Source organism: Nylanderia fulva, unplaced genomic scaffold (assembly GCF_048542155.1).
Source record: "Nylanderia fulva isolate GAGA-0341 unplaced genomic scaffold, ASM4854215v1 Scaffold361, whole genome shotgun sequence".
In the NCBI taxonomy this organism is placed as follows: Eukaryota; Metazoa; Arthropoda; class Insecta; order Hymenoptera; family Formicidae; genus Nylanderia; species Nylanderia fulva.
The window spans coordinates 58,282-83,465 of NW_028190435.1; the positions used below are offsets into that span (position 1 = coordinate 58,282).

Sequence of the window (25,184 nt, forward strand, 5' to 3'; positions counted from 1 at the left end):
AAAAGAAGAACATAAATTTAATGGAATAAGAATCATAACAAAGTTTAACATAACTATTACCGAAGAATGTTTTCATCGTATCATTTATGCAGAGGATCTCTTCAATGGATGTGGCATTATTTTAGAAGGTATAACAAACAACGTGGAGCATGCGATATCTGTGATAAAAATTTCATCCTATTATCTATCGATACATCTGTGATATATCATATAAAAATAAAGCATAAAGAAATTTATACATAACGTTTCAAGTGTGCGGCCTTCTTATTCTATATCTAGAAATATATTAAAATAAGATAATTGTACAAAAACTTATACCAAATTTTTTATATATATCTGAAAATATAAAAAAACATAATTGAAACACACATGCTTAGAACAGCAAATATACTCCACAATTGGATATAAAACACATTTAAGGTCATTCTGAAACGCGAGATTTGCGACAAATTTAATAAAATAAATAATTCTTTTAAATTAATATTTATTTCTCTCTCAACTTCACAATATCTCTGCATCTCTCCAAATGAATAAGTGAAAAACTGATAAATATGAATATTATTATTTAGTTTTTTTTAGTGATTAATATAAACTTTTGAAAAATAAATGAACAAATATACCTAACGAATAAGAAAGTTAGTTTCGAAATAAACAAGAGTATGCGAGCCGAACGCGAAGGTTTGTGCGTTAAATAAGAAAAATTAATTTTTCCCATATGTCTTATAATTATGCACGAAATTTGCTTAGCATAGTGCTAACAATAAGACTATATAGAAATAAATCTCAACTTGGTTCTGAATTTTAGAATCTCTATTTTAATTCCTAAGTTCCCGATTCAGCAACTTCTGGACCGATATATTTTGCTTTTCTACATTTTTTTTAAAAGGATCAGAGGGAAACATAGAAACTAAAATCTAGAATTGAGATTTATTCACAAACATCCGCGTTGAGTACGCATAGTCTGTTCATTTTGAATTTGCATTTAATCCATGGAGTTTTTATATTCTGATAAAGTTTAGATTTCTGGAATATATACACCCCGTATATATGCACAAATAAAACAACATAAAATTGTAGAATATTCTTATATAAACTATGTACATACATCAATTATTAAATATTTGTATTGTAAGTCAAGAGTTTATTTTAGCTGAGAATTTTATCGGTAAAAATTGCAAATAAAAAAAAAGTAAATCTCTCTTTTTCTCTTTCTCTCTTATCGAGAAAATTTGACAATGCACAGCACTGGAGTTTTATACTGTAAAATATAAATACATAAATATTATTGGTAAAATTTAATAAAATAATTGATTATTTGAAATAAAATTACATTAATTAAGCTTAAATAATACATAATATAAATACATAGAAATTAGTAAAATTTAAAATAACTGACAAATTTGAAAAAATATATTATTTTAATTAAACTTAAATAAAAAACAATAAATAAATAAATAGTAATAATAAAGAATAAATAATAAATAAATTATTTATCACGTTCTATCTTTGAAGCGCATAGAAAAAACTGATAAATTTGCTAGTTTTAAATTACATTTTCTGCGCATGCCGTGGCAAGTCCTTATATCTATATCTTAGTGAAAACAAGCAATAATGCTTTAAAATTTAAGGTCAAATTTTATAATAAAGAACAGAACGTCTACAATGTGGAAAACGTCTCTCGTGTACATCAAACACACATCTGTGCTCTTCGTAATCGGCAGACGCATTTCTTGTACTGCGAAAAGCAAGAAATTACGCGAATAGTTTATTGCAATCAATTTAATTTACATTCCTTTTTTGTGTTTTGTTTCTCATAATGTCTGATTATAAGATGACGTACTTACCAGAGGAGATGATAAACCACATTCTCGACGATAATGTACTCACTATTGAAGATATCATTAACTTTCGATGCGTGTGCAAGCAATTTCGTTATGCAGCCACATATGACAAGTTCTTGGAAAAAAAGTTATCTCAAAGGTAATTCTTGTTGTTTGTAAATCTTTTTGTTATTTTGTCTCATTAACGCCTGTCGCACAATGTATATCACTTCTGCGAAGAACGTATATTATAAATATATAATAAATAAAAAATATTGAGAATATAGTGTAAAAAAATAAAACTTAAATAATATAAAAACAGATAGGAAAAAATTGATTATATCTTGTCAAAAATTAAAAGACCAAATATTTTTCAACCGACATTCGTCAATTGATGTTTATTTAATTGATCACACAACGTTTCGACCACGGTGTTTCGACCATATAATTTTAATCCTTCGCACACTTAACAGTAACACTTGAGAAGGTCAAAAATCATATGAAACGTTGTGTGATTAATTAAATAAATATTAATTAGCTTATGTATATATCAGTCGAAAAATATTCAGTCATTAAACAATTTTTGTTTAGATTAAATTATTAAAAATACAACATAAAAGTAACTTTGTTTATTTATTATAATGTGTATTTTTCAATATATTTAATTGCATTTTTAAATATAAAAATTATATATATGATATATATTCGTGATAGACACAAACAGATTTGATATTTTTCTATCAATTCTTTTTTATAAATAACATAAAAATCACAATAAAATCTTTATAAAAATAAAAACATGCCAAGTGACATATATAAGCAAAATTGACGCATTGTTTGTAAATATGCTTTCGAAAAAATTGTTCTACACAATATTAAAAAAAAACTTAATCTATACATACAAACACATAAGCACATTAATGTTTATTAATTGCATATAGAATACACTTATAGAATTATGCAATATACATATTAAAATCAAAATTTGAAAAGTATAAATTAAATTACAAATTAGAATTGACTATTATATATTTTATTTTTCTGATTAAAGTATAAAAAGAAGTGACATACATGTACTCATGCTTTGAATTGTATACTTCAAAAAACTTATTAATTTAAAAACTTACTTGTGCAATCACATTGTTTACTATCATCAAAGTTTGCTGTGTGTTATCTAAATAAAACTAAATGGAAGAACTGTGGCATCGTCTTATCTGCATATAGATAATATAAATATGTATTATCTTTATATCTGCATCTTACAAATAGATAAAAAAAAGTACTACCTTTACTATATTATTTATCTAGAATAATTTTCAGATAAATTTGGTTTAAAATCATAGCACATAAGAATACTTAAAGTAGACAAAAATACGATAAAAATTTATAAATAAAAATATAAATACATATATTGTTGTATCCCTTTTATAAGGGATCCTTATCTTTTTAGGATCTTTATCCAGCTAATTTTAAATTAATCTCGACACAAAACTAAGATTCATTATCAAAAATTTATTACAATATTTTATGGTCGTATTTCAGATGGCCCTTTACGAAGAAAAGATATGAAAGTCTTAAGGAAGAAGAAAATGAAGAAAACATAAACTTTGTTACAATGGGCATAAATTCTGCGACACAATTGCGAAATTATTTGTCTCTAATTCTTTTTGATGATTATTACAATGATATATCAAATCAAAATTATTTCAATGATTCAATTAGTAATGTAGTATTAAAATTCGATGATGTAAAGAAATTCAGTGATAATTTCGATGAATATGCAAATCGTATGAATGAAAATGAACTTGTTTTTAGACGTACACGTAAGCCTATAAATGTGCTGAAATGTATGTTTTATATTGAGGAGATTAAATGCTTGTTAACACAATTTCCACAGTAGGATCTTCATATATATTATAATGCTACTATTATTACAATTTATTGTATTTATTCATTAGTTAATAATTTAATATATATAAATTTTTTAGGAAAATTGATCGCAATTCAATCCAAGAATTTTGCAATATAGAAATGTCTCACTATGAGAAGCTATCTTCGATACGAAATGAGTTGGACAGATATATAAAGAAACCTGAAAGCGAACAGCTTTTGGAAGAAACATGTACTTTCATAGCACAACGTATTCAACCTCGAAAAGATGTATGTTACACGAATGTAAGTGCATCATTGGATACAATCGCACAAGAGGTACTGAATTGTCTCAGAGTGAAGCATCCGAACCATTCGATATTCTCCACGTCTGAAGAAACTTTTTCTTATTGGAAAACCAACAATATCGAAGATAATCATTGGGATGAAACAGAAAGTACGCAGATTATAGATACACTCCAGGAATATATATTTAGCATCTTGAATTTTCGAGCATGTATCTCCCCATTTTCACCCGAAGATATCAAATGGATTTGTATAGATTATGTAAGTTATTAGAGATTATAATATATATAATTATGGGCCATATATGTATATATTATATATTGTTCTTAATATTCTCTCGTTTTGATTAATTTGTTCTGTATTATACCTGGCACAGGTATTACAAAGTAAATATGGTCATGATATCGTTGTATATACAATATTTCATAGCGTGGCTAGAAGACTTGGTCTACGTTGCGATCTAATAGATGTTTACGGTGAAATCTGTATATTTTGGAAATCAAAATTGTAAGTATAGTTATATATTAGATTCGACATTATCATTATTTTTCGATAATCTTTCTTTTTTTATTATACGCATACATATATATATTTTTATTATAAAAATTTTCATAATGATTAAAGTAATATTTTAATTATTTATAGCGTCACGAATAATTTAGAAAATGAACGATGTTTTTACATAAAAGACGAGAATTTCCCGAATTGTCTTCATGATTGTCTACCAGATTACATGTCTTGTACACATCATGATGTCATCAAAATAAGAACTGCAAAGGTTGAAACTTATTTATTACTTCTATTAATTTTAGGTTATTAATATGCTTGTAAATTGACAAGCAATTAATAAATTACATTATATGTGTGTAGAAAGAAAAGAAACGTACATTTCTCAGTTCTTAAATTATAATTAGATTCTTGTTTACATTTAATCTTTTTTCATGTTTAATTAACTTTTTCAGATGTTGGTCATAATACAATATTTTGTTGAAACGTTTATATGGACACATAATAATCTATTTGGGATTAGTCAATTGTAATGTGTAAAAAACATACGCGCACTAACATAATCGCTAGTTAGTGTATAACATACCATTGTAAAAATTAAGAGCATTGTGAGATATTTTCAGATCACAATTATGTATAATTTACAATTTTCTATATTAACTTGAATTAAGTGTTTATTGAGGCATTTATTCACAAAAAATCAAAGTAAAAAATTTACAGTTTCTGTCTTATTTTAAATAGTAGAACACATAAATAAAAACGTGAAATATGCTGTGGAAATTATCATAATATATAATCCACCTACAGATCAATTTACAGATTCGGATCAACATAATAGATAATAGGATGTTATTGACATATACATATATATACATACATGTTCGACAATTGAGAATCAACGATGAATAAAATATATCTATTATCTTTCTGCGATATTTATTGTATTATATATCATAAATAATAAAGTAAGAAAATTTTGTGACTGCAACAATTTGAATTAGTGCAAAAAAATTAATAAATCTTAAAATAAAAAAATTAATTAGTTTAATAACTTTTTTTAACACTTTAAGTATATGCAAAATATGACGTAATAAATTTGCCATCTATTAATATCTATTATTTTGAAATTTATATAATCGATAGTGTGTTGCATTTGTATAAGTATAAATAGGTACGTTAATAAAAGACAATGATTTTTATATTTTCAAATATACATAATTTTTTGTATTGAAGGAGACGATAAATGAGCTTATAAATGATATTAGATTTTGTATGATATTAGTATAATTTCAGATTTATTGCAAATTCATACAAATCTAAAATTGTTGTGCAAAAATTTGTCAAATTTTGTATTTTGAACAAAAAATAAACGTCACGCGTTAGGTAAAAGTATTTTTTCATTTTTGTTCCAAACTCATTATTTGCGATCCATATTTCTTTCTTATCCATGATTTTCACAAAATTATTAAAACTCCAAATTAAAATAAAAAGTCGACACAATGCACAGCACTGCAGTTGTAAAGTGTAAAAATAAATATATGAAAATTAGTAAAATTTAATAAAATAATTAATAATTTGAAATAATATTATTTTAATATAACTTAAATAATACATAATATAAATACATAAAAATTTAAAATAATTAACATATTTAAAAAAAAAAATTATTTTAATTAATCTAAATAATAAAAAAAACAATCAATAAATAAATAGTGATAATAAAATAAATAATAAATAAATTATTTACCACGTTCTATCTTTCACGCGCATAAGAAAAACTGGTAAATTTGCTAGTTTTAAATTACATTTTCTGCGCATGTCGTAACAAATCCTTATACCTGTATCTTATTGTTAGTGAAAACAAACAATAAGGCTTTAAAATTTGAGATCAAATTTTATAATAAAGAACAGAACGTCTACAATGTGGAAAACGTCTCTCGTGTACATCAAACACACATCTGTGCTCTTCGTAATCGGCAGACGCATTTCTTGTACTGCAAAAAGCAAGGAATTACGCGAATAGTTTATTGCAATCACTTTAATTTACATTCCTTTTTGTGTTTTGTTTCTCATAATGTCTAATTATAAGATAACGTGCTTACCAGAGGAGATGATAAGCCACATTCTCAACGATAATGTACTCACTATTGAAGATATCATCAACTTTCGATGCGTGTGCAAGCAATTTTGTTATGCAGCCACATATGACAAGTTCTTGGAAAAATAGTTATCTCATAGGTAATTCTTGTGGTTTGTAAATCTTTTTGTTATTTTGTCTCATTAACGCCTGTCGCACAATGTATATCACTTCTGCGAAGAACGTATATTATAAATATATAATAAATAAAAAATATTAAAAATATTAGGTATGTTGCATTTATGTTGCATATTAAATTATTCGCTTTCATTTTTTTCTATTGCTCAATAATTTTGGCAAACTCTACCGTTATATATATACATATATAATATACATATACATATATATATATATATATATATATATATATAGAATGTAAACGTTAAATATACTGATAAGAATTCATAATTTTCAACTGTCAAAATTAAAAGACCAAGTATTTTTTGACCGATACTTGCCAATTGATGTTTGTCTAATTAATCACACATTGTTTCGACCACGGTGTTTCGACCATAATTTTGGTCCATCGCACACTTGACAGTACACTTGAGAACGACAGATATTCTATAAAACGTTGTGTGATTAATTAGATAAATATTAATTGGCCTGTATCAATCGACAAAGATTTAGTCATTAAATATTTTCTTTTAGATTTTCAATTACTAAAAATGTAACGTAAAATTAACTTTGCTTATTTATTTTAATGTGTATTCTTCAATATATTTAATTGTATTTAAAAATAAAGATTATATTTTTGATATATATTCGTCATTAAAACAAACAGAATTGATATTTTTTATCGGTTGTTTTAATAAATAACACTGAAATCATAATAAAATCTTCATAAAAGTAAAAGCATGCCAAGTAACATTCATAAACACAGTCAACATTGAATGTAAATATGTTTTCGGAAAAATTGTTCTAAAAATTATTTTAAAAAATTTTTAAATATACACACACGAACATTAATGTTTATTAATAGCATGTAGAATACACATATAGAATTACGCAATATACATATTAGAGTCAAAATTTGTAAATATAATTTACTACCTTTTATAAATTACTACCTTTACTATATTATTTATCTAAAATAATATTCAAATAATTTTGGTTTAGAATCATAGCACATAAAAATACTTAAAATAGACAGTAAAACGATAAAAATTTATTAATAAAAATATGAATACATATCTTGTTGTATCTCTTTTATAATTTATATTTTTTGTATAACTGTGTTTACATAAGCAGTATTAAAAATTATTATCTAAAAATTTATTTACATAAATCTTCATATAATTTTATCTTTCATTAGATATACTTTCAAACATACTTAAAACAAAATTATCTTCATCTAATCTAAAACAAATTTACATATTTTTATCTCGTTTTTATCTAGTTTATTAAAATTAATCTTAACACAACATTGTATCATTATCAAAAATTTATTACAGTATTTTATGGTCGTGTTTTAGATGGCCTATTACAAAGAGAAGATATGAAAATCTAAATACAACAAAGGGTGGAGGAAACATAAACTTTGTCACTGTAATGTATTAGGATACGGTACTGGGAGCGAGCAGCGGCGCGACGGCACGAGTGGAAATGACTGATCCGCACTCGATATAGAAGTAAGTCAGTCGAGCGTGGCGAGCGTCACGGACGCACGCGGGTACATACTTATATCTGTATAACTGTTACTCAGCATTAAAATATCTTACGGTGATTGCGAAGCGGAATTGGTCATCAATTGTTAATGAGCCACCTCACCCGATACACCACAATTGGCGACGAGGACAGAGGTTTTACGAACCGAAGCAAAGGTTTCGAATAGTGTGAAAGTCGTAGGAATTTCACGGTTCGGCGTAGGGTACGAGGCGACAATAAACAGAAGCACGAAAGGACGATAACAGCAAACGCGGATGGCACAAGCGACGCAAGATTTAATCGACTATACGAAAACGTCGTGGATTTATGAACTAAAAAAACCGGAACTGAGAAAAATAATCCAAGATTTAAAATTGGTGGCGGATGAAAATTTAAGTATCGACGAGTTACGCAGAATTGTACGCGCGCACGTAAGCGAGATCAACGAAAGCAGATCAAAGCAAACGGACGAGGCTTGTAATTTATTAGTAAACAACAAGAAACCGAAAATCATCCACACAATGACGGAGAGTAGTAGGGCGAAATTGGAATTTCACCTCGGAGATGACTGGGAAACATACACCGAGAGACTGGAGCTATATTTTGTCGCAAACGATGTGAAGGACGAGAAACAAGCAGCGGTATTGCTAACAAAAATAAGTGCAGACACGTATAAGCTTATTAGAGATTTGTGTACACCAGTTAAGCCGTCAGCGAAGACATTTGCACAATTAGTGAAATTAGTCAACGATCACTTGAATCCAAAGCCATCGGAAACGATGGAAAGATGCAAATTTCATCAAGCACAACAATCGCATACAGAATCAGTAGCAGAATTTGCAGCAAGGTTGAAAAATTTATCAATTACATGCAATTTCGGGAACAACGCGACAACAGCGCTACGAGACCAACTTGTTTGTGGCTTAAGAGATCACGCGACGAAAACATTGTTATTTCGAGAGGAGAACTTAATGTTCGATAAGGCATTCAAGTTAGCGACAACAGTAGAATCGGCAGAAAAAAATGCTAGCTCTACAAGTAGACCAAACGGAGAGTCGTCGAAAGAAACAGTAAATAAATTTCAAGGAAATTCAGAAAATAATCGTCAGTTCCAGTCACGGGGCAAGGGGTCAAACCGAGGTAAGCAAGGGAGCCCACAGCATAACAATAATACACGACCAGGGGTCAAAGATAAGCGGACGACAAACATAAACCAAGAACGTTCTTCTTCATGTTACTGCTGCGGAAAAAATAATCACTGGGCACGTGATTGTTACCATCGCTTCAACACGTGTAATATCTGCAAGCAGAAAGGACACTTGGCTTCAGTATGCAAAACCGGAAGAGCAGTCCAGCATATACAGCAGGGTACAGATGACCACGAGGAACAGCAACGGGACGAGTACGACTTCTTCATGGCAACAGACGGCAACGACTCATCAAAAACAACAAGCGGTAAATTATACTATAAGGACCATGTAAATGATGTAGAAGCGGCACCAATGTATATGAGTATGATGATTAACGGAAAAAGGATAGAAATGGAAATTGATACAGGGTCATATGCGGCGATAATTTCAAAAAAAGATAGAGAATTGTATTTCCCGAACTGTGAAGTCAAAGCAAGCAAAGTACCGTTGAAAGCATATGGCAAAGTGTTGTTAGAACATGAAGGGATACTTGATAACTTAGATGTTAGGTTAGGTAAACAAAGAGCAACACTTCAAATGCGAGTAATGACGAGAGACGGTCCTATATTAATTGGTAGACACTGGTTGAAAGTCTTTGGGTTGTGGCCTTTCGAATTAAAGAAAAGAGTTGAATTTTGCAACAAAATTAACTTAATGAGCGTAACAAAAGATTTCACATCTAAATATCCAAAATTATTCGGTAAAGGACCAGGTTTATACAATAAAGGAATGCTGAAACTAATGGTAAAAGAAGGTACGAAACCTGTGGCACTAAAAGCGAGACATTTACCATTCGCGTTGGCAAGTAAAGTTGAAGATGAGATAAACAGACTAGTAAGATTAGGTCATTTAGAGAAAATCGATGTCAGTGAATGGGCAACACCGATTGTCCCGGTAATAAAATCAGACGGATCTGTTAGAATTTGTGGAAATTTTAAACTAACGTTAAATCCCAGCTTGATTAGAGACAGGCACCCAATACCATTAATCGACGAGATTTTTGTAGCGTTAAGAAACGGTAAAACTTTTTCACAGATTGATCTGCAGCACGCTTATATGCAGATCCCGGTAGAGGAAAGCAGTCGAGATTTCCTGACAATAATAACGCACAAAGGTCTCTACCGGTACACAAAAATGACGGAAGGAATTGCATCAGGTCCAGGAGATTTTCAGCGGAAAATAGAGCAGTGTCTATCAGGCATCGATGGTGTAATTCCTTATCTAGACAATATTTTTGTAACGGGAGAAACCGACGAAATTCATTTAAAAACATTGTATATGGTATTCCAAAGATTAGAACAAAGTGGATTTCATGTAAATATCAATAAATGTGATTTTTTCAAAGAGAAGCTAGACTTGTTAGGATTTGTTATTAACAAGGAGGGATTACACAAATCAGAAACAAAAGTGAAAGCAATGACAAATGCACCGGTACCGCGAAATAAGAAACAATTAGAATCTTTTATCGGATTGATTACTTATTATGCGAGATTTCTACCTAATAGAGCAGAAAAGTTACAACCTTTATATAAATGTGCTAAAGCGGAAACGTTTAAATGGACGGTAGAATGTCAAAAAGCAGTTGATTGGGTCAAAATGGAATTAATATCACCTCGAGTATTGGCACACTACGATCCGAAAGAAGATTTAGTATTGTCATGTGATGCGTCCACGTATGGATTAGGAGCAATTTTAGCGCACCGATATAAAGATGGTACGGAGAAACCAATAGCTTATGCATCTAAAGTAATACCGGAAAAAGAATTAAATCGCGCAATCATTGATAAGGAAGCCAGTGCAATCGTATTTGGATTTAAAAAGTTCTACAACTATATTTACGGAACAACTACACTAACGTTACGGACAGATCACAAACCTTTGGTTTTTATCTTTGGTCCAAAGCAAGAAATTCCTTTGACGGTAGCAAGTAGATTACAAAGATGGGCGTATTTTCTATCGAGATTTACATACACCATAGAGTACGTTACATCGCAGGAAAATAGAAACTGTGATGCACTGTCGAGACTTCCGATTAACGATAGCATTCAGATATTTGATAATGAATTTACAATGATAAATTATGTTTCAGAAGCTTTAGATACATTAAACGCGGAAAAAATTGCAAAAGAAACAAAGAAGGATAAGCTATTGAGTAACGTTATTAAGTATATAAGCGGTACATGGCCAGCGGTAAGCGAGATGAATGAGGATGAGAATAAATTCTATGCGAAACGGGATGAATTGAATGTCGAAAAAGAGTGCTTACTGTGGGGATATCGCATAGTGGTACCAGAAGCAGTAAAACCCAGTGTTCTAAGTGAATTGCACGCGTCACATTTTGGGGTGGTAAAAATGAAAATGTTGGCAAGAAACTATGTGTGGTGGCCAAACATTGATAAAGACATTGAGAATGTAGCAACGGCATGTAAAGTGTGCGTGCAAGAGAGAAAGAAACCGCCTAATGTTCCGCTAACGCCATGGCCGTATCCCGATAAGTGCTGGAGTAGGATACATACTGATTTCCTAGGTCCTGTTCATGGACATATGTTCATGGTAGTAATAGATGCGTATTCAAAATGGCCAGAAGTTATCGATATGAACAAATGCACCACGGCAGGGAGGGTCATTGAGGAGTTTAAGAAAATTATAGTTAGGTACGGATTACCGAAGCATGTAGTAACTGATAACGGCACACAATTCACGAGTAACGAATTTCGAGAATTTTGTAAAGCGAACGGTATCAAGCAGAGTTTCACAGCACCGCATCATCCAGCAACAAATGGTGCAGCTGAAAACTTTGTCGGTACTTTCAAAGATAAAGTCAATAAAATAATGCTAGGCGGGAAATCATTAGAATATGCAGTTAATCTATTTTTGTTTGACTATAGATCCATTGAGCATTGCACTACAGGCAGATCACCGGCGTTCATGATGTTTAAACGAGAAATAAGAACGCGCTTTGAGTTAATGAAACCGAGTGTAATCGATGATGTAGAGAAACAACAGAGAGCGCAAATCATAAGTAGACGCGGTAATCGAAATGTTGAGTTCCAAACAGGTGACATGGTAATGGTTGAGGATTTTGGTGTCAGAAGTAAAAAACGGGTCGTAGGCACGATCGAAGAAAAAGTATCACCGGTAACGTTTAGGGTGAAGGTTGCACCTGATAAGCTATGGAAACGACATGTCGATCAAATCATTAGATACACACCGACGGTGGCCGATAACGATAAAGGTACAGCGGTACCAGCAAGCGAATCTCGAGTGAAGCTACGCCGCTCGGAAAGAACAAGTAAAGGGGGCGAGTTGTAATGTATTAGGATACGGTACTGGGAGCGAGCAGCGGCGCGACGGCACGAGTGGAAATGACTGATCCGCACTCGATATAGAAGTAAGTCAGTCGAGCGTGGCGAGCGTCACGGACGCACGCGGGTACATACTTATATCTGTATAACTGTTACTCAGCATTAAAATATCTTACGGTGATTGCGAAGCGGAATTGGTCATCAATTGTTAATGAGCCACCTCACCCGATACACCACAGTCACAAAAGGCATAAATTCTGCGATACAATTGCAAAATTATTTGTCTCAAATTCTTTTTTACCATTATTTTTACAATAATAGATCAAACAAAAATTATTTCAATGGCTCAATCAATAATATATTAAAATTCGATAATGTAATAAAATTCTCGGGTAACATCAATGTATATGTAAAGCGTTTGCATAAAAATATACTTTTTCTTGAGCCTACAGATAAGCTTATAGATGAGCTGAAATATATGTTTTATATTGAGGAGATTAAATGCTTGGTCACGGCATTTCCCCAGTAGGATCTTCATATATATTATAATGCTACTATTATTACAATTTAATGTATTTATTCATTAGTTAATAATTCATTATATATAAATTTTTTAGGAAAATTGATCGAAATTCAATCCAAGAATTTTGCAATATAGAAATGTCTCACTATGAGAAGATATCTTCGATACGAAATGAGTTAGACAGATATATACAGAAACCTGAAAGAGAACAGCTTTTGGAAGAAACATGTACTTTCATAGCACAACGTATTCAACCTCGAATAGATGTATGTTACACGAATGTAAGTGCATCATTGGATACAATCGCACAAGAGGTACTGACTTGTCTCAGAGTGAAGCATCCGAACCATTCGATATTCTCCACGTCAGAAGAAACTTTTTCCTATTGGAAAAGCAACAATATCGAAGATAATCATTGGAACGAAACAGAAAGTACGCAGATTATGGATACACTTAAGAAATATATATTTGGTACCATAAACTTTTGACCATGTAGCTACTCACGTAATGTAGACATCAAATGTTTGTGTATAAATTATGTAAGTTATAGATTATAATACATATATAATTATGGGCTATATATATGTATATGTTATATATTGTTCTTAATATACTCTCGCTTAAATTAATTTATTCTGTATTGCACCTGGCACAGATTTTACAAAGTAAACATGGTCAAGCTATCATTATATTTGCAATATTTCATAGCGTGGCTAGAAGACTTGGTCTACGTTGCGATATAATACTTATTTGGCCTCGCTATTGTATATTTTGGAGACCGAAATTGTAAGTATAGATACATTAGATTCGACATTATCATCATTTTTCGGTAATCTTTCTTTTCTTCTTATACGCATACATATATAATTTTTATTATAAATATTTTTATAAGGATTAAAATAATATTTTAACTGTTTACAGCGTCACAAGTAGTTTAAAAAATGCACAATACTTTCACATAAAAAACGAGAATTTCCCGAATTGTCTTTTTTATCATATATCAGTGTACAGGATGCAAACAAATTGCTTTCGCGACCTCGCAATAACAACTAAAAAGGTTGAAAATTATTTATTTATTATTTATATTAATTTTAAGTTAATAATATACTTGTAAATTTACAAAGAATCAATAAATTACAATAAATATGTATACGATGAAGAGAAATGTACTGTCTCTCATTTTTTTATTTATATAATAAGATCTTTGTTTACATTTAATCTTTGTTCATGTTTAATTTGCTTTTTTAGATGTTGTTGATATTAAAAAATTTCGTTGAAAAGTTTATAATGAATCATGAAATAACAGATTTGGGATTAGTCAAAGTAAAATGTATAATTTAAACAGAAAACGGATCATGAATTGTATTATATAATATATATACAATTGTAAAAATATATTGAACTTTGTGATGCTTTTAGATAACAATTATGTATAATTTACAATTTTTTATAAATTAACGTGTTTAAGTGTTTAGTGAGACATTTATTCACTATATGTATATAGAAAGAAAAGAAATGTAGAATCTCTCATTTTTAAATTTATAATTAGATCTTTGTTTACATGTCGTCTTTATTCATGTTTAATTAATTTTTTAGATGTTGATGTTAACAAAAAATACTGTTATAGATTTTATAACGGAACACAATAAAAACTTTGCGATTACACCAAATTGATTGTAATAAGTAAAGAACATACGCGCACTAACAATCGCATATTAGTATATAATATATATACAATTGTAAAAATATTGAACTTTGTGAGATTCTTTTGGATAATAATTCTTTTAGATAACAATATGTATAATATACAATTTTTTATCATTTAACGTGGTTAAGTGTTTATTGAGACATTTATTCACAAAAAATCAATTAAAGTACAAATTTTACAGTTTGTGTCTTATATTTAGTTTTAAATAGTAGAACAAATAAATAAAAACGGAAAATATGCCGTAGTTGCATGGACCAACATAATAAACAGATGTTATATTGACATATAAATATATACATGTATAAGTTCGACTTTTGTAGATAAATACTATGCCCTATTTTTGTATGCAATGTCGATTGAGAATCAACGACGAATAAAATATATTTATTATTCTCTGCTATATTTATTGTATTAATTAATATAAACAATAAAATAAGAAAAATTGTGATTGTAAGAATTTGAATTAGTGCAGTAGAATATATAAATTTAAAAATTTAGATAAATTAATTAATTTATGAACTTTTTTAAATACTTTAAGTATATGCAAAAGATAACATAATTAAAATTTACCATTTATTAATATATATTATTTTGAAACTTGTATAATCGATAGTGTTGCATATGTATAAGTAAAAACACGTATGTTAATAAAAGGCAATGATTTTTATATTTTTAAATATACATAATTCTTTTGTATTGAAGGAAACGAGAAAAGCTTATAAATGATATTAGATTTTGTATGATATTAGTATAATTGCAGATTTATTGTAAATTCATGCAATTCTAAGATTGCTGTGCAACAATACGTTAAATTTTGTATTTTGAACAAAAAATAAACGCCACGCGTTAGGTAAAAGTATTTTTTCATTTTTGTTTTAAACTCATATTATTTGCGATCCATATTTATCTCGTATCCATGATTTTCACAAAATTATTACAACTCCAAATTAAAATAAACAGTCGACACAATGCACAGCACTGCATTTGTAAAGTGTAAAAATAAATATATGAAAATGAGTAAAATTTAATAAAATAATTAATAATTTGAAATAATATTATTTTAATTAAACTTAAATAATACATAATATAAATACATGGAAATTTAAAATAATTGACATATTTGAAAAAAAATTATTTTAATTAAGCTTAAATAATAAAAAAAAAAATAAATAAATAAATAGTGATAATAAAATAAATAATAAATAAATTATTTACCACGTTCTATCTTTTAAGCGCATAAGAAAAACTGGTAAATTTGCTAGATCTAAATTACATTTTCTGCGCATGTCGTAACAAATCCTTATACCTGTATCTTAGTGAAAACAAACAATAAGGCTTTAAAATTTGAGGTCAAATTTTATAATAAAGAACAGAACGTCTACAGTGTGGAAAACGTCTCTCGTGTACATCAAACACACATCTGTGCTCTTCGTAATCGGCAGACGCATTTCTTGTACTGCGAAAAGCAAGGAATTACGCGAATAGTTTATTGCAATCACTTTAATTTACATTCCTTTTTTGTGTTTTGTTTCTCATAATGTCTGATTATAAGATAACGTGCTTACCAGAGGAGATAATAACCATCATTCTCGGCTGTAATGTTATCACTATGGAGGATATCATCAACTTTCGATGCGTGTGCCAGCAATTTCGTTATGCAGCAGCCACATATAACAAGTTCTTGGAAAAAAAGTTATTTCAGAGGTAATTCTTGTGATTTGTAAATCTTTTTGTTATTTTGTCTCATTAACGCCTGTCGCACAATGTATATCACTTCTGCGAAGAACGTATATTATAAATATATAATAAATACAAAATATTAGAAAAATTAGGTATGTTGCATTTATGTTGCATATTAAATTATTCGCTTTCATTTTTTTTATTGCTCAATAATTTTGGCAAACTCTACCGTTATATATATACGTATATATTATATTATACATGTACATATATATATATAGAATGTAAACGTTAAATATAATATACTGATAAGAATTCTTAAGTTTCGGCTGTCATAAATTAAAAGACCAAATATTTTTCAACCGACATTTGTGTCAATTGATGTTTATTTAATTAATCACACAATGTTTTGACCACGGTGTTTCGACCATATAATTTTGGTCCTTCGCACACTTAACAGTAACATTTGAAAAGGCCAAAAATTATATGAAACGTTGTGTGATTAATTAAATAAATATTAATTATCTATATATATATCGGCCGAAGAATATTCAGTCATTAAATAATTTTTTTTAAATTTAATTATTAAAAATACAACAAAAAATAACTTTGTTTATTTATTATAATGTGTATTCTTCAATATATTTAATTGCATTTTTAAATATAAAAATTATATATATATATGATATATATTCGTGATAGAAACAAACAGATTTGATATTTTTCTATCGGTTCTTTTTTATAAATAGCATTGAAATCACAATAAAATCTTTATAAAAGTAAAAAGCATGCCAAGTGACATATATAAGTACAGTCGACATTGTTTGTAAATATGCTTTCGAAAAAATTGTTCTATAAAATATTAAAAAAAAACTTAATCTATACATACATACGCACATTAATGTTTATTAATTGATATACAATACACTTATAGAATTATGCAATATACATATTGGAATCAAAATTTGAAAAGTATAAATTAAATTACAAATTAAAATTGACTATTATATATTTTCTTTTTCTAATTAAAATATAAAAAGAAGTGTCATATATATACTCATGCTTTGAATTGTACACTTTAAAAAATTTATTAATTTGAAAAATGACTTGTGCAATCACATTGTTTACTATCATCAAAGTTTGCTGTGTGTTATCTAAATAAAATTAAATAGAAGAACTGTAGCATCATCTTATCTACATATAGATAATAAAAATATGTATTATCTTTACATCTGCATCTCACAAATAAATAAAAAAAAATACTACTTTCACTATATTATTTATCTAAAATAATATTCAGATAATTTTGGTTTAAAATCATAGCACACATAAAAATACTTAAATCAGACAGTAAAGCGATAAAAATTTATAAATAAAAATATGTATACATATATTGTTGTTTCTTTTTAATAATTTATATTTCTTGTATAACTGTGTTTACATAAGCAGTCTTAAATATTATTATCTAAACAATTATTTAAATAAATTGTCATATAATTATATCTTTTATCTAGATACACTTAAAACAAAATCATTTTTATCCTATCTAAGATTAATTTACATACTTTTATCTCATCTTTATCCAGCTAATTTTAAATTAATCGTGACACAACACTAAGTATCATTATCAAAACTTTATTACAATATTTTATGGTCGTATTTTAGATGGCCCTATGCAAAGAGAAGATATGAAAGTCTTACGGAAAAAGAAAAAGAAGAAAACCTAAACTTTGTTATAGTAGGCATAAATTCTGCGACACAATTGCGAAATTATTTGTCTCTAATTCTTTTTTACGATTATTTTTACAATAATAAATCAAACAAAAATTATTTCAATGGCTCAATCAATAATATAATTAAATTCGATAATGTAATAAAATTATCGAGTAAAATCAATGAACATGTAAAGCATAAAAATATACTTTTACTTGAGCCTAGAAATAAGCTTATAAATGAGCTGCAATATATGTTTTATATTGAGGAGATTAAATGCTTGTTAACACCATTTCAAAAGTAGGATCTTCATATATATTATAATGCTACTATTATTACAATTTAATGTATTTATTCATTAGTTAATAATTCGATATATATAAATTTTTTAGAGGAATTGATCGCAAATCAATCGAAAGATATTGCAATATAGAAATGTCTCACTATGAAAAGCTATCCTCGATACGAAATGAGTTGGACAGATATAGAAAAAAACTAGAAAAAGAACAACTTTTGGAAGAAACGTGTACTTTCATGTCAAAATATATTCAAGTTCGAGAAGATGTATGTTACACAAATGTAAGTGCATCATTGGATACAATCGCACAAGAAGTACGGAATCGTCTCAGAAACAAGCATCTGAACCATTCGATATTCTCCATGTCTGATGAAACTTTTTCTTATTGGAACACCAACAATATCAAAGATAATCATTGGGATGAAACAGAAAGTACGCAGATTATGGATACAATCCAGGAATATATATTTAGCATCTTGAACTTTCGAGCATGTGCCTGCCCATTTCCACCCAAAGATATCAAATGCATTTGTATAGATTATGTAAGTTATTAGAGATTATAATATATATATTTATGGGCCATATATGTATACGTTATATGTTGTTTTTAATATTGTCTCGCTTTGATTAATTTATTCTGTATTATACCTGGCACAGGTTTTACAAAGTAAATCTGGTAAAGATATCATTGTATATACAATATTTCATAGCGTGGCAAGAAGACTTGGTCTACGTTGCGATGTACTAGATATTAAAAATGAATTCTTTATATTTTGGAAACCAGAATTGTAAGTTTAAATATATGTTAGAATCGACATTATCATTATTTCACGATAATCTTTCTTTTTTTATTATACGCATACATATATAATTTTTTTTAAATTTTCATATGATTAAGGTAATATTTTAATTGTTTACAGCGTCACGAATAATTTAGAAAATGCAAGATGTTTTTACATAAAACCCGGGTATTTCCCGAATTGTCTTCGTGATTTTCTACCAAATTACAAGTCTTGTGAAACAAATAATGACGTCATCAAAATAGAAACTAAAAAGGTTGAAACTTATTTATTACATCTATTAATTTTAAGTTATTAATATACTTGTAAATTTACTAAGAATCAATATATTAGACTAAATATGTATAGGAAGTAGAGAAATGTGCAATCTCTCATTTTTTAATTTATAATTAGATTTTTGTTTACATGTCGTTTTTATATTCATGTTTAATTAATTTTTTCAGATGTTGGAGTCCATAACAGATATAGTTAGACAATTTATAACGCAACATATAATAAATGCTTTGCAATTAATCAAAATTAAATGCATTATCCAAAAACCTTCAATATGATTAAAATGTATTGCAATCATATTATGATGATAGGTATTATGAGCGCAAGTTATATACATATGATGCAAAATGTGAGTAATTATATTAATTTGAGCATATTCATGTTTACTCATAATGACATTTTTTGCAAACAGTTTCAAGATATCATAATATGTCCGTGTTTTGAGTAGCATATGAGCCTGCATCTGTGTCTATTTTTGTCATCATGTTTTAAGAAATATGAGTACAATATGAGTAAAGTACATACGCGCACTAACAATCGCATATTAGTATATAATATATACATTTGTAAACATATTGAACATTGTGAGATTCTTTTATATAACAATATGTATAATTTACAATTTTTTATAATTTAACGTGGTTAAGTGTTTATTGAGACATTTATTCACAACAAAATCAATTAAAGTACAAATTTTACAGTTTGTGTCTTATATTTCATATCAAATAGTAGAACAATTAAATAAAAACGTAAAACGTATGTCGTAGTTACATAGACCAACATAATAGACAGATGTTACATTGACATATACATGTATATACATATATATTTTCAATAATTTTGTAGATAAATACTATGCCCTATTTTTGTATGCAATGTCAATTGAGAATCAACGACGAATGAAATATATTTATTATTCTCTGCTATATTTATTGTACTTATTAATATGAACAATAAAATAAGAAAAATTGTGATTGCAAGAATTTAAATTAGTGCAGTAGAATTTATATATTTAAAAATTTATAAAAATTAATTAACTTATGAACTTCTTCTTAATACTTTAAGTATATGCAAAATATGACATAATTAAACTTTACCATTTATTAATATCTATTATTTTGAAACTTGTATAATCGATAGTGTTGCATATGTATAAGTAAAAACACGTATGTTAATAAAAGGCAATGATTTTTATATTTTGAAATATATATAATACTTTTGTGTTGAAGGAGACAATAAAAACGTATTAATGATATTAGATTTTGTATGACATATTGTATGATAATTGCAGATTTTAAAAATTCGTGCAAGATTCAAGCAAGACTTTAAAATTTGACTAATTCCAACAACTTATATATTCCTTTTATGTAGAGGATCTCTTCAAATGGATGAGGCATTATTTTAAGAAATATAACGAACTACGTTAAATATTCATTAAAATATATTAAAATGTGGTAATTGTACAAAAACTTATACCAAAATTTTTTATATATCTGAATATATAAAAAACACATAATTGAGAAACACATGCTTAGTGATGAGACAGCAAATGTACTCCGCATTTGGGCACAGAACACATTTAATGTCATTAAAAAGTAACACTTTAATTTCCGTTTCTTTTAAACTTCTGTTAGGACACTCATCTTGTACTGTATTTTTCAAAAATAAATTTATTAATTTTACAAATATGTTTCTTCAGTAATCGAGCGATTTAAACAATATATAATCCTCTATATCACGTTATATAATAGTTTACACCCCGTATATACGCGCGAGTAAACTACATAAAATTTTCGAAATTCTTAAAATTTGTACATTATTTATTAAAAAGAACGAAAGATAGTGAGAGAGAAAGAAAGAGTGAAATATATTTCATATTATAAATAATGTCGTAACATTACTAATAATTCATATAAATATTCGTGTTTATATATTGAAATAAATTTGAACAAATTTAATTAAAATAAAATTTCGACGGCAATTGGAGCCTGTGCGGATGACATGCACAAATTAATAAATTAAAATGAGATCTCAAATCAAACTCATTTATTAAATTCTAAACGTTTCGACCCACTTCGGGTCTTCTTCAGTAGAATCCGCAAATAAATTAAATATCATTCTCCTCCCTATTCAAACCGTCCGGCCGTCGGAGTGTCTCCCTAACGGTGACCATCGTCAGGAAGGAAGCAGAGCAGTGACTCCCTTACTAACACCCGACAGCAAAAACAGAGAGAAGACGATAGGTTTGTTCGCGTCGCATGCTCCAACTTGCTCCTTTTTATTTCAATGCGCTCGTATTGGTCTAATTCGAGGTGCGCACCAATACGAGCGCATTGGAGTAAGAAGGAGCATGTTGGGGCATGCGACGCGAACAAACCTGATGTTACACGTGACACATCACTCTAACGACTTCTACTGAAGAAGACCCGAAGTGGGTCGAAACGTTTAGAATTTAATAAATGAGTTTGATTTGAGATCTCATTTTAATTTATTAATTTGTGCATGTCATCCGCACAGGCTCCGATTGCCGTCGAGATTTTATTTTTATTGTAACACAATAATTCGAGCCGAGATTATCAGTTTTTTTATATTAAATTTAATTAAACTAAAATTAAAAATCTGAACATTAAATTAAATGTCTGCGCTGTATTTTTTAAATTTTTAAATAATATAAATTAATTCTTTGATTTTATTATGCGGCGCATTTATCATGATGTGAATTGAAATATTTTAACTAATTTCGTTAGACAATCAAAAGAAGAACATAAATTTAATGGAATAAAAATCATAACAAAGTTTAACATAACTATTAACGAAGAATGTTTTCATCGTATCAATTATGCAGAAGATCTCTTCAATGGATGTGGCATTATTTTAGAAAGTATAACAAACAACGTGGAGCATGCGATATCTGTGATAAAAATTTCATCCTATTATCTATCGATACATCTGTGATATATCATGTAAGAATAAAGCATAAAGAAATTTATACATAATGTTTCAAGTGTGCGGCCTTCTTATTCTATATCAGAAAATATATTAAAATCATATAATTGTACAAAGACTTATACCAAATTCTTATATATATCTGAAAATATAAAAAAACGTAATTGAAACACACATGCTTAGAACAGCAAATATACTCCACACTTGGATATAAAAGACATTTAAGTTCATTCTGAAAAGCAAGATTTGCGACAAATTTAATAAGATAAATAATTTTATTTTAAATTAATGATATTTATTTCAATTTCATAATATCTCTGCACCTCTCCAAGAGCTACCAAAAGAATAAGTGAAAAATCGATAAATATAAATATTATTATTTAGTTTTTTTTTTATGATTAATATAAACTTTTGAAAAATAAATGAACGAATATACTTAATGAATAAGAAAGTTAGTCTCGAAATAAACAAGGGTATGCGAGCCGAACGCGAAAGGTTTGTGTTTTAGATAATAAAAATTAATTTTTCCCCTATGTCTTATAATTGTGCACGAAGGCACGAAATTGCTTGGCATAGTGCTAACAATAAGACTATTTAGGAATAAATCTCAACTTGGTTCTCAATTTTAGAATCTCTATTTTAATTCCTAAGTTTCCGATTAAGCAACTTCTGGACCGATATATTTTGCTTTTCTACATCTTTGTAGGGGGTTATCAGAGAGAAACATAAGAATTAAAATCTCGAATTGAGATTTATTCACAAACATCCGCGTTGAGTTCGCATAGTCTGTACGATTATTCTGACGTATGGTAATTAAATCGATAATTAGTTTTGCATTAATCTTTTCAAGAAAAATTGAATAATGTAAAATAGATATTTTCTATAGTCAAAGAGTGCATGATATATTATCTTCCTGTCACTTATTCTTTAATTGCATTTGCTAATCTTTACAATCTCCCTTTCGGAGAATCGAGGATAAATACGCTTGTTGTTTTTTCTCTTTATAGTAAATTGAAGAGAGATTCCGGACCGCATTTCGAGAACAGTATATCCGATACTGACAGGCTTTTTTTACAGAAGGACGAAGAGGTAGAAACGATATTATTAGTTTATTTAATTAAAATATATAATTATTTGTATAATTAATTATACAGGATATTAAAAAATTAGACCGATAAATCGAAAAAAAGACTTCAAAATTTTTGGTTAATACTATTTTTCTCTACGATATGTTTATTTATACTGAGTTTTATATTTATAATGAAAAAATTGTTGACTTGACTAAACCGTTCAACTAAAAATTTTGTTAATTAAACATATTCAAATGAAATGTAACATTAAATATAAAAAACGTGTATTTGATTTAAATATTAATATATGTTCAACAAATGCATAAAAATAATTCTCTCTTTTTACAGTAAATAGTCAAAAATTCCTCCAATAACTTTATTACAGATGATAAACTAAAAAGTCACAAACTCGTATTTCATATGTAGTACCTATTAAAATTAAACATTATAGAGAAAATTAGTATTAATAAAAAATGTTAATTTTGAAGTCTTCTTTCTCCATGTGTCGATATAAGTTTTTAATATCCTGTACAAATAGAAAATAATTTTCAAAATTTCTCATTCATACACTAGAAAGAAATTTATTAATTTGACTAAACCTTTCAACTAAATTACTATTTTGTTAATTGAACATATATTAGTATTTAAATAAAATTTACGTTTTGTTAGATTTATATCAATGTTATATTTATTTTAAATATGTCTATGTGGTCAATTAACAAAATAATATTTTGTTGAAAGATTTAGTCAAGTTAACCAATTTTTTCAGTGAACAATTAAAGATAATATATTTCCAATTCAGGGTTGAGTAATAATAAGTTAAAAGTTTAAAAAAAAGTTAAATAGTTAATAACTTTAAACATAGCTTAGTTAATGTAAAATGTATTAATTTTTAACTTCAACTAATTATTTTTGACCTTAAACTTATTAACTTTTTTCCCAAGTTAATTTTTTAATCTCTGAATATCATTATTGGTTTTTGTAAGTTATAAATATATTTTTAAATTAAAGTATCATTAATTTTTGTTCATTTGTCATCAATTATTATATAATTACAAGAAAAATATATTTCTATATCAAAATCAAAATTTCTTTATTTGTTATTATAAATTTTAAAAATATTAACAAACAAAATTCTAATTTAATATAAATAATGTTTTGAAAAACTAACTTTTGATTTAATTTCAGTTAATTTAATTTTAACTTCACTCTAACTGACAATGAGTTAATTTTTTCTTCAGGCAACTTAATTAAATTTATTTTATAAGCAACTAACTTTAAATTAACTTAGTTTTAAAAAATCATGAATTTACCAGACCCTGATATAATTTAATAATAATATATAATAAAAAAAGAACATTTTCAAGTATACGCAAAATTAATAAAAGCCAC

General features: G+C 27.8%; 2 protein-coding genes and 1 long non-coding RNA gene across 7 annotated transcripts in view; all 3 read left to right on the plus strand.

Moving 5' to 3' along the window:
• LOC114945146 (uncharacterized) overlaps positions 1 to 5,345 on the plus strand; it is a 57,807-nt gene extending 52,462 nt beyond the window's left edge. The window contains exons 1-6 of one of the 2 annotated variants that reach the window (XM_085485367.1): positions 1,679 to 1,980; positions 3,363 to 3,716; positions 3,809 to 4,256; positions 4,372 to 4,502; positions 4,641 to 4,773; positions 4,958 to 5,345. In XM_085485367.1, the coding sequence (XP_085341493.1) occupies positions 1,817 to 1,980; positions 3,363 to 3,716; positions 3,809 to 4,256; positions 4,372 to 4,502; positions 4,641 to 4,773; positions 4,958 to 5,035 (1,308 nt within the window). In that variant the 5' untranslated portion in view covers positions 1,679 to 1,816 and the 3' untranslated portion in view covers positions 5,036 to 5,345. Of the gene's footprint in view, positions 1 to 1,678; positions 1,981 to 3,362; positions 3,717 to 3,808; positions 4,257 to 4,371; positions 4,503 to 4,640; positions 4,774 to 4,957 lie in introns of those variants that run through there. The other variant, XM_085485368.1, reaches the window with a different exon arrangement.
• Positions 5,346 to 13,409: 8,064 nt separating this feature from the next.
• Positions 13,410 to 15,404, plus strand: LOC114935136 (uncharacterized). Of its 2 annotated transcripts, XR_003820435.2 has the most exons (4): positions 13,410 to 13,843; positions 13,960 to 14,090; positions 14,226 to 14,361; positions 14,553 to 14,696. It is a non-coding gene; the product is annotated as an uncharacterized LOC114935136 (long non-coding RNA). The 2 variants fall into 2 exon arrangements; XR_014925319.1 differs by lacking the exons at positions 14,226 to 14,361; positions 14,553 to 14,696 and adding an exon at positions 14,901 to 15,404 and having other exon boundaries at positions 13,414 to 13,843.
• A 987-nt stretch (positions 15,405 to 16,391) lies between these two features.
• Positions 16,392 to 20,702, plus strand: LOC114934173 (uncharacterized). 3 transcript variants are annotated; one of them, XR_014925316.1, is made up of 7 exons: positions 16,392 to 16,716; positions 18,358 to 18,705; positions 18,798 to 19,245; positions 19,361 to 19,491; positions 19,624 to 19,759; positions 19,947 to 20,125; positions 20,189 to 20,702. XR_014925316.1 is itself a non-coding variant. In XM_085485372.1 (7 exons), the coding sequence occupies exons 1-6, from the start codon at positions 16,550 to 16,552 to the stop codon at positions 20,052 to 20,054; spliced, it is 1,338 nt and encodes a 445-aa protein (XP_085341498.1). In that variant the 5' UTR covers positions 16,392 to 16,549; the 3' UTR covers positions 20,055 to 20,087; positions 20,189 to 20,702. The 3 variants fall into 3 exon arrangements, 2 of the variants coding, with proteins under 2 accessions (XP_085341498.1, XP_085341496.1); XM_085485372.1 differs by having other exon boundaries at positions 19,947 to 20,087; XM_085485370.1 differs by having other exon boundaries at positions 19,947 to 20,702.
• Positions 20,703 to 25,184: the final 4,482 nt, after the last annotated feature.